Raw genomic sequence first — 9471 nt, 5'->3', positions numbered from 1 at the left:
GTGATGGAAGTGCCATTTGTACTAGAAAAAAGAAGTTTGAAAAGAAAAAAACCTAAGGAAAAAGCCTAACAGCCCCGTGATTCCAACCAAAAAACGAGAAGAGGGAAAGATTTACCAATGAAGATGTGGATAGGCAATGCCATCACTGTGGAAAAATGGGGCATATACGGAAAAATTGTAATGTGAAGATGCAAGGGGGAACATGGCTAAATTGAAATAACCAAAGAGTGAGGAAAATTGGGGGAAGTGCTTTGTGGCTAAAACTACCACTATAGATGCTTTTGCCTCAATCAATTTCAAAGAAGATTGGATTGTTGAATCCGGTTGCAGCCATCATCTCACATGCAATGATTCATGTTCTCTTCCTTCTGAAAATATGTAGGAAACGATGCCATGGTCACAGCAGATGATTCTGTTTATTCGGTTAAAAAGGAGGGAGGTGTTACAATTGACAATGACGATGATTGCATTACCCTGAATAATGTTTTTCAAGTACCGGGTATAAAGAAAAATATGTTTTTGGTGGCAAATACAATTGATACAGGAACATATGTTATCTTTGGACCTTAAAATGTGAAGTTTTTACGAAATTTGAAATGCTAAAGGAAGGGGTGGGCTTAGCCTCACAATGGGCTAGTAATAATGTGATTCAAATTTGCCTTTGGCGAGAATCGAACCTAAGACCTCTCACTTACAAATGAAGAGGAATACCACTAGACCTAGTACTAAGTGGCTAGTTCTTATGTTGATAACATGAGTAAAAATGATAGTCCTACACTTTGGCATGCTAGATTGGGACATCTGAGCATGGATAAGTTAAAGGCTATGGTGCAGAAAATTTTGGTTGATGGGTAGCCAAAGATAAACTCATTTCATGTGATAAATTTTGTGAAGGTTGTCAATTTGGGAAGGCACATTGTCTTCCATTTCACAAATCTGATTCAAGAAGCAAGGTTTATTTGGAATTGGTTCATAGTGATCCTATAGGACCAACCAATACACCTTCTTACACAGGTTGAAGGTATATGTTACTATTTGTAGATGACTTTACAAGATTTACTTAGGTATATTTTGTGAAGGAAAAATCAGAGGTCTTTTCCAAGTTTCAGGAATTCAAAGTAAATGCTAAAGGGGTTCATGAAAGGAAAATCATGTGTCTTCGTATTGATAACGGTGGAGATTTTACTTCATTCGAATTCATTATATTTTGCATGGAGCATGGTATTCGTAAGCAGCTCACTTGTGCTCACACACCGCAACAAAATGGTGTGGCGGAAAGGTAGATTAGGCATTTGGTGGAGACTTGCAAGACCTGGTCATTTGTGAAAAATTTACCAAAGGCCTTATGGGAAAAAGGTATGGCTTGTGCAACATACGTGATTAACCGAGTTCATCTTAGTCCAATTGATTTGATGTCTCCATATGATAAATTGGCTGGTGAAAAACCAAATGTCAAGCACTTCAAAGTTTTTGGTTCCATTTGCTATGTTCATATACCAGATGCTCAAAGGACCAAGCTAGATGCAAAAGCCTAAAAATGCATTTACTTTGGTTACGATGAAAGGAAAAAGGGTTGGAAGTGCATGGAACCTGATACTCACAAAATTACAGTTTCAAGGGATGTTTTTTATGAGATTTCCTCCTATTTTGACAAGAAAGATGCTTCCGTTGAAACCAGGTTGGTTGAGTCTTTGCCTATTCCATTAGCGAATGAAATCAACCCCTCATCATATGATCAAACATGTGAAGAAGCTATGACTCAAGATGATTCTTTTATAGGGAAGCATGCAAATGGGGGAGCTGAGATTTGTCATGTTGAAATTGAAAGCAGCGATGAATTTGTAGCTAAACCATCTCTTAGAAGATCCCAAAGAACAATTGTGAAGCCATATCGTTTTAAAGATTTTGATAGTCTTTACTCTTGTCTTCTTGCTGGACAAATATTGATGATAATGAGCCATCTTGCTTTGATGAAGCTCATGAAAAAAAGGAATGGGATGAAGCTATGGGTTTAGAGATGAATGCTCTTAAAAAATGAGACTTAGGATCTTGTTCCAAAACCCTAAGGTGCAGATCCAGTGACATGCGAATGGGTTTATAAAATAAAGCGGAAAGTAGATGGAATTATTGACAGGTTTAAAGCAAGACTTGTTGCCCGTGGTTTTTCTCAAAATTATAGGGAAGATTATGAAGAAACTTTTAGCCCCGTTGCAAAGTTAATTTCAGTTCGAATTATGATATCATTGGCGGGTTGTAGAAGATGGAAATTATGGCAGCTTGACGTCAAAAATGCATTCTTATATGGCGAGATTGACAAAGAGATATATATGGTACAACCAGGCTGGGTATGTATCACAAGAGCATCCAAATTTTGTTTGCAAGCTTAAGAAAGCGCTCCATGGCTTGAAACAAGCTTCGAGAGCTTGGTATCGTAAAGATTGCTGAATTCTTACTATTTTGTGGTTATGTTGCTTTAGATTATGATGCAAGCCTATTTGTCAAGCGGAGTGAAAGATCACACATTGTAGTTCTCTTGTATATGGATGGCATGATTGTGAGTGGCAATGATGAGAAGGAAATTGCAAAACTTCGATCCAAACTCTTAATTCGGTTCGAAATGAAAGATTTGGGTGAACTAAATCATTTTCTTGGTTTGGAAGTGGAAAATTTAATACATGAATTTTTTATACCTCAAAAGAGCTACGCTGGAAATCTTGTTGAAAGGTTTGGATTATCTATAAGCAAAAAGTGCTTCACTCCATTGGATGCAAATTTAAAGTTAAGGCAAAATCAAGGCAAGCTTCTTCCAGATTCTCGACCGTATCGTGCATTGGTATATCATTTGCAGTTAGGCATGTTAGCTGATTTATGCAGAATCCTCAGAAACCTCATTGGTATATCATTTGCGGTTGGGCATGTTGGCTGATTTATCAGAATCCTCAGAAACCTCATCTTGATGCAACAAAGCCGATATTGAAATATGTTTATGCAACTCTTAACATGGGACTTGTGTTCAAGAAAGATGTTGATCTTAAGTTGTATGGTTTTACAGAGGTTGACTTTGCTGGTGATTTAGATGATCAAAGATCGACATCTGGCTATGTTTTCTTTTGTGGATCAGCATGTATTTCTCGGTGCACTAAAAAATAAGACTACTGAGGCTGAATATAAAGCCCCTTCTTTTGCTACTCAAGAATGTGTTTGGTTGTGTCAACTGATTCAACAATCTACAGTCCTGCGGTTATACATGGTGACAACCAAAGTGCTATAAAGCTTGCAACAAATCCGGTGTTTCATGCGAGGACCAAGCACATTGAGAGTGAGCATCACTATATTCATGAATGTGTGCTTAAAGGAAGAGTCAAAGTTTCTGAAGTTCGAAGCAATGCGAACGTTGCTGACATCTTTACAAAATCACTTTCCAAAGAACCGTTTGAAGGCTTCTGTGCGTAGCTTGGTTTAACATCTAGAAAATCACTTTAAGAGGGAGTGTTAAAATAAAGGTGGTTTTTCTAGAATGGCTTCCCACATACCTAACAACTTATATGAATTCCTTAATTGTTCCTGCCCTGGGAACCCACATGTTTTCATGATGCAGTGGCACTCTTTTATGTTTTAGTTTTCTTTCCAGACAATAATTTTAATTGCATTGATAACTAGCTGCTGTTTATCCTTTTGAGTTAGTTTTTCATCTTTCCTTTTGGTTGTATTGTTCATGCTCCTGGTGAGTGTTGTAACTTGTAAGCTTATTTCTTTGTAAGTGAAAGTTGATTCATCTTCATTGAGTTCCATTCTTTCTCTTTATTGTTGGTTGTAAGTCTTGGACTAGTGTGGAGTTTGCACTAACTGAGAAGCAATACTGTGGAGTTTGGAATATTGTCTTTCTCTACATTTGTAGTCTCGTCGACTTATGGCACCTCTCTGTCAGCACCAAATGATCAGGAAATAGCACAGAGTGACCATTTGCATGTCCCTCAAAGATACCTTATTAAGAATCAAGAGGACATGCCGAAGAGAGATGATCATATGAGTCAGCTTTCTTCGGAGATTCCTACCATTGATTTCTCTTTACTCTCAATAAGGCACAAATAGGAGCTCGCCAAACTGGACCTGGCATGCGAATAATGGGATTTTGATTGATCTACAATGATTTCTACTACGAATTTACCAAATTTTGTTATATGCCGAAATGTTTCATTTTATTCTAATATGAGTCCATGTTGATTCTCTATTATTCCGAACAAGTATGACGCTGACATTTGATGAACAAATTTGGTAACTCTAGCATTACTTGATATTTATATATACTAAAACCCAAACCGATGGTTACTGTTCTAGGGCAGTGTGCGGACTAAAATGCCCCTCAAGTTAGTCTTCAGCAGTTACTTTTTGTCTTTGTTGTACAGTAAAATCCCGAATTTGCCCTTCCTATTCACCCGTTCCTCCATCTGTGGGGTCTTTCTTTTAGTCCTTTTTTAATTCTTTAAACCTAGCCGGTGGGCAGACAAAAAATATTAAAAAAATGTGATTAAAATCGGGCCATGTGGTTTGTGGCACAATAAACAATAAAAATGTATACCTTCCTAATTTTTTAAACCCATGTACAGCTGATGGGAAGAGCAAAAAAATATTTTAAAAATGTGATTAAGACCGGGCCACATGGTTTGTGGCACAAGAAACAATAAAAATTTATACCTTCTTAATTTTTGAATCCCATGTATAGCCGGCGGGAAGACCAAAAAAACATTAAAAAATGTGATACACAGTGAATTTAATAGAAGGAGGCTGGAAAAGTTGGGGGAACCGGGGCCTCTCTTACCATGTGTTGGTCATCGTGAGGTTCGCTTTTCTCGCTCTATACACAACCTGCTTTTTGTTTCGTTGTTCCGTTTCCCATACCCATTTCTGCTCTTCTATTGTTCCGTTTCCAACCTCTTCTTAGCTTTTTCTTTCCGTTCGCTTCTCTCTCCATTCTCACCTTCTGCTTTTTTTCTCTTCTACGCCAGTGTTGTTCCATTGAGTTTTGCGTTTTTTCCAGTTTATCTGATTTAATTTTTTTCGGTGGTTTTCGATTTGCAGATGGATTTTTTCTTTAAATTTTATTTTTTTTCATTTTGGGGGTTTGATATGTGCGCTTATTTGGTTTCAGGAAACGCTCATGTCCCAATTTTGGGGCTTTCATGTGCGATTTCGCAAGCTCTTTGTGTTCAAGGTGTGTATATAAAATCTACTCTTTCTTTTGGGCTTTTTGTCGAACAAAATTTAAATATTTTTTGGGTGGTCTTCGATTTGGCTCTATGATTTGCTTTTCTTTTCATTTCAGGAAACGTTTGTCTTTGTTTTTTGGAAATTTTGTATATGCGTTTGCAAACCATTTGTGCATCAGCTATATAATTTCAATTTTTTTTTCATGGTTTATGTGTGGTTCTCTGATGTGTTTTGATTTTTGATTTCAGAAAAAGTTAAGGATACGATCAAACGCTTACTGGTGAGTTTTCTATTTTTCTGATTGTGTGTGATTTAATTTTTTTTCAAGCTTTGGGTGTACTTTTCTGATCTGCTTTGATTTTTAGTTGCAGCAAAAGTTGTTGGTCGAATTTCCAGTTTTTCATTGCGGCTTTGCAAGCTCTTTATCATCAAGGTATATAATTTTTAAAGAGAGTATAATTTTAAAGAGAGTATATGTATGGATTTAGGTACCAAGGCAAAAAATTGGTTGCTAACAGTGCGATAGGGTAGAGGTTTGCTTAGAGACTGAAATTTAAAAGATAGAGATCGCTTTGTTTAAATATTTTTGAAAACAAGAGTTGTAAAATGATAAAAGAAAGAGATTTTCTTAACTGATCAAATTGTTATCATGACTAGCTTTTGCTTCTTTTGTGTTAATAAATGTTAGATGCATTTAGGTTTTTGCGTTGTGAATTTGAATTTTCTGTTTAATTTGGATTTTCGTGTTTTGTATTTTGAATTCGAATCCTAATTTGAAAATGAATTAGGATAAATGATTGCTACCTAAACTGATGACCATGATAGAGCAAAAAATATACTGAGTCTTTTTTTTTTTAATCTTTTTATGAGAATTCTTACAAAAAAATCTAAAAAAAATGTGATAAAGCAACTGATTCTAAGGCAAAAAAATCTAAAAAAATGAGATTTTGGCACGATAAGTCTTTCTTTTAGTCCAGAAAAAGATAAAATAATGATAAAAAAAATTGGTGGCAGGACAAATGAATATTAAAAAAATATGATAAAACAACTTATGGCAGGACAAAAAAATGTTAAAAAATGTGATAAAGCAACTGATGGTAAGGCAATAAAAATCTTGAAAAATGTGAGTTAAACCCGGCGTGACACGACAAGTCTTTCGTAAGGCAAAAGAAAAAATTAAAAAATACAAGCTAAACTTAATGTGGCAAGATTCTTTTAGTTCAGAAAAAGATAAAATAATAATACAAAAAAGGGTGGCAGGACAAAAAAAATATTAAAAAATATGATAAAGCAACGTATGTTTGTAAGCTCTTTTCTTTTGTTTCTCTTTTCTTTTCTGCACGTTTGCTGTCTTATTTCATTTTCTCCTCTTTTTCTTTCATTTTTAGCTTCTTTTTTTTTTTTTTTTCTGATGATCAATATTGTTTTTTCTGCAGTTACTGCTTCAACCAAAAAACTTTTGCTCATGTGTTAGAGGATGTTGGCATGTGTTATCCAAAAAAAAGAAGTATTGATTTCACATTTTTTTGTGTGTAAATAGTTGATCCTAACATGAATTCTCCGTTCTTTTTTATGTATATAAACAATGGGCTCTTTAGGATCACTGTCAAGGGGAATACTAGATTAACCATTTTTGTGTACTGATGATAAGGCATTTGATAATGTATTTTCTGTAAATTATATCAACTTACACAGCTTCGGAAAAATATTTGTTTCATTTCATGTTTAGTATTTATAACTCTTTGCATATTTATATGTTAAAAACATAATCTATAGTTATATTTTCGCTCCCGCAACAACGTGCGGGCAAAATTTACTAGTTCTAATCTAAATCCTGACAAATAATACCAAACAAAAGGTAACTTTTCATAGTTAATCCATTGCAGATGGTAAATAATTGAGTGGCTTCAGAAGTGCTGCAGGATATGAATGATGCTGCTGAAACGTTTTTTCATCTTCCATTAGAAGTGAAGGGTAGAAAAGGTTGCTTATGACATCCGATGATATACAAGGCAACATGCATGTGTATGTGGTTTCGGAAGAGCAGGTCCAGGACTGGTCTGACTCACCGTGTCTTATTGTTTATCCATCTCAGTATAGAAAGCTCATATATTGGCCAACAACGCTGGAGAAATTCGCTTATTGATGAGTTGATTTTATATGATATATTTAACCCTATTTTTAGTATATTTTGGTATTTATTTTGGCGAAATTTTGATACTTTGATTTATATTTTAAACGTAAGACTTGTGCCACTTAAGCAAAAAGTGATCAAACGGATGAATTTTGAAGTGATTCCAATTGGAAGATGTTCGTGAGTTTCTTAGCTTGTTCGTTTCAAAGTTTTAGATTTTTCTACCAAATGGTTATTTTAGGGCGATGGAATAAAAGACCAGCGCGTGAAGTTGTCAAAATGACGTTTTGGGCTTATTTGGGCTTTTTGGAGTCCAAGATGGTATCTTTTGGGCCCTTTTGAAAATATGGAGAGATAAATATATAATTATGATTATGAGTATCTCTCATTTAATAATACGCTTAACTGAGGGATATCCTATAGGGTGCAACTCGGGCGGGTTGGACGGGTTGGAAGGTCAACCCAATTCTAACCCAACTTTTACAATTCAAGCTCGGGTTCGGGTTGGATTTTATTCAGGTTCATATGGGCTCGAGTTTAATTGGGTTAGGGTTTATTGGGTTAGGGTCGTGTTGCCTAACTTGTTCAAGTTTAATCTTGTAACAACTTAGTTTCCAAAAATTTCTAAAACAATTAAGCCAAGTAGCATCAAAGCTAGCTAACTTTAATTTCATAAATCAATCTACTGTAAAGTTTTAGGATTTAGAGACTTCAAATATGTGCTGACTAATCAAAGTCTTTTTCTCTTATTCTCTAAAAGCTTAAGTAATTATGTAATTTATTAAAAAAAATATTAGAAAGGGCATTGGTTTTTGGACTTGGCTCACTTGGGTGTAGTATGAACATTAATTGATATGGGTTACAATCTGGTTAGGTTGAGTTTGGTTAGTCGGGTTGGGTTGGGTTGAGGATGGACGGGCAAATGATCAACCCAACTCAACCCAATCAATGAACGGGTTGAAATTGGGTTGGGTTCGGGAATATAACTAAAAAAAAACCACTTGTTTGGGTTTAAGTCTGGTTGGACAAAGACGGGTTCGGATTGGCCCAACCCAAGTTGCATCCCTAATATCCTAGCAACATTATAATGATCGTTCCATTATATGCTAACCCCTATTCATAGCAAGAACATATTGTATGGAGAGAGTAGGCGACATTCTTATGCATACACCGATTTTTTTTGTCATTCGCAGGAGTTATGTCTTTCGTAGTCTGCATATAAGTTTAATATAAGTAGTTCAATTCTATTTTATATTAATTCGATTCATTATATTTGTGATCCTAATGTCTTATTGTTATGATTTCAGAATATATCTTTCAGATCAAGGATTAAAAAAAAAAACGAGTCGAACTAGGTGCATGTAATCTAATCTCTATAAGATGACTATTGTCGATATTTCGAAGAATGGATTCTGTACGAGAACCTGGAACGTTGAGTTCTTGGCATTACTGTTTGGGCCATCTCCACCTTTCATTCGAAATGTTTCAAATGATTCTCTGGCTTCTTCTTCTGGCTTCTCTCTCCCTCTCTCTAAATACGTGCGTGTGCGCGTGTGTTTTGGAAGGAATGGGAGACAATACTTGACAACAAATCAAGGAATTTGTAAGAAAATATCATCCCATGTGGACATTATTTAAACCTTCAAAATCATAGGATGAATATCAATCATTGAATTTCCAATGAAATGCAGAATGAGATGAACAAATAAACCTCCAAAATTATAATATTATAAAATTTTGAAAAAAATGGTTTCCAGCTAAAGTAAAAACTAGGCTTTTTAGCCAAAATGGTCCCTGAGATTTGCATAACTCCTCACTTTGGTCCCTGAGATTTCAAATCGATAAAAGTGGTTCCTGAGATTGTCCACCATCCATCAATTTGGTCATTTCGTTAAAAAATTCCGTTAAGTTCAGGGTATTTTTGTCAAATCAAGTTATCCACTTGCTTTTTCACCCTATTTCCCTCATTTCTCTCAGAAAATACCCCTATGTTGCTAATTTTGGCAGTGATATCAACTCTTCAACTATTATTAAATACGATTTGGCATAAACTCAAGTAAATCATCGTAAACGATACTTAACTTTTTCCTTTTAATTAATTTTTGGAAAAAATTGTATAGTTTGCACAC

At 35.2% G+C, this 9471-nt stretch overlaps 1 protein-coding gene across 3 annotated transcripts; it reads left to right on the top strand.

The window, feature by feature from the left end:
- The first annotated feature begins 4624 nt into the window (after positions 1-4624).
- Positions 4625-7212, top strand: LOC126619653 (uncharacterized). 3 transcript variants are annotated; one of them, XM_050288068.1, is made up of 4 exons: positions 4625-5212; positions 5457-5488; positions 5574-5641; positions 7095-7212. In XM_050288068.1, exons 1-4 carry the CDS (start codon positions 5080-5082, stop codon positions 7099-7101), a joined length of 240 nt encoding a protein of 79 aa, XP_050144025.1. In that variant the 5' UTR covers positions 4625-5079; the 3' UTR covers positions 7102-7212. The 3 variants fall into 3 exon arrangements, with proteins under 3 accessions (XP_050144025.1, XP_050144024.1, XP_050144023.1); XM_050288067.1 differs by lacking the exon at positions 7095-7212 and adding an exon at positions 6645-7026 and having other exon boundaries at positions 5580-5641; XM_050288066.1 differs by lacking the exon at positions 7095-7212 and adding an exon at positions 6645-7026.
- Positions 7213-9471: the final 2259 nt, after the last annotated feature.

This window comes from Malus sylvestris, chromosome 4 (genome assembly GCF_916048215.2).
Source record: "Malus sylvestris chromosome 4, drMalSylv7.2, whole genome shotgun sequence".
Classification (NCBI taxonomy): Eukaryota; Viridiplantae; Streptophyta; class Magnoliopsida; order Rosales; family Rosaceae; genus Malus; species Malus sylvestris.
This window is presented reverse-complemented; position numbering and strand designations above follow the sequence as displayed.

Coding starts and splice junctions, on each gene's coding strand:
- LOC126619653 (XM_050288066.1), top strand. CDS start 5,080: ATGGATTTTTTCTTTAAATTTTATTTTTTTTCATTTTGGGGGTTTGAT. Junction 5,489..5,573: donor ATACGATCAAACGCTTACTG/GTGAGTTTTCTA, acceptor TTTGATTTTTAG/TTGCAGCAAAAGTTGTTGGT. Junction 5,642..6,644: donor GCAAGCTCTTTATCATCAAG/GTATATAATTTT, acceptor TTTTTTCTGCAG/TTACTGCTTCAACCAAAAAA.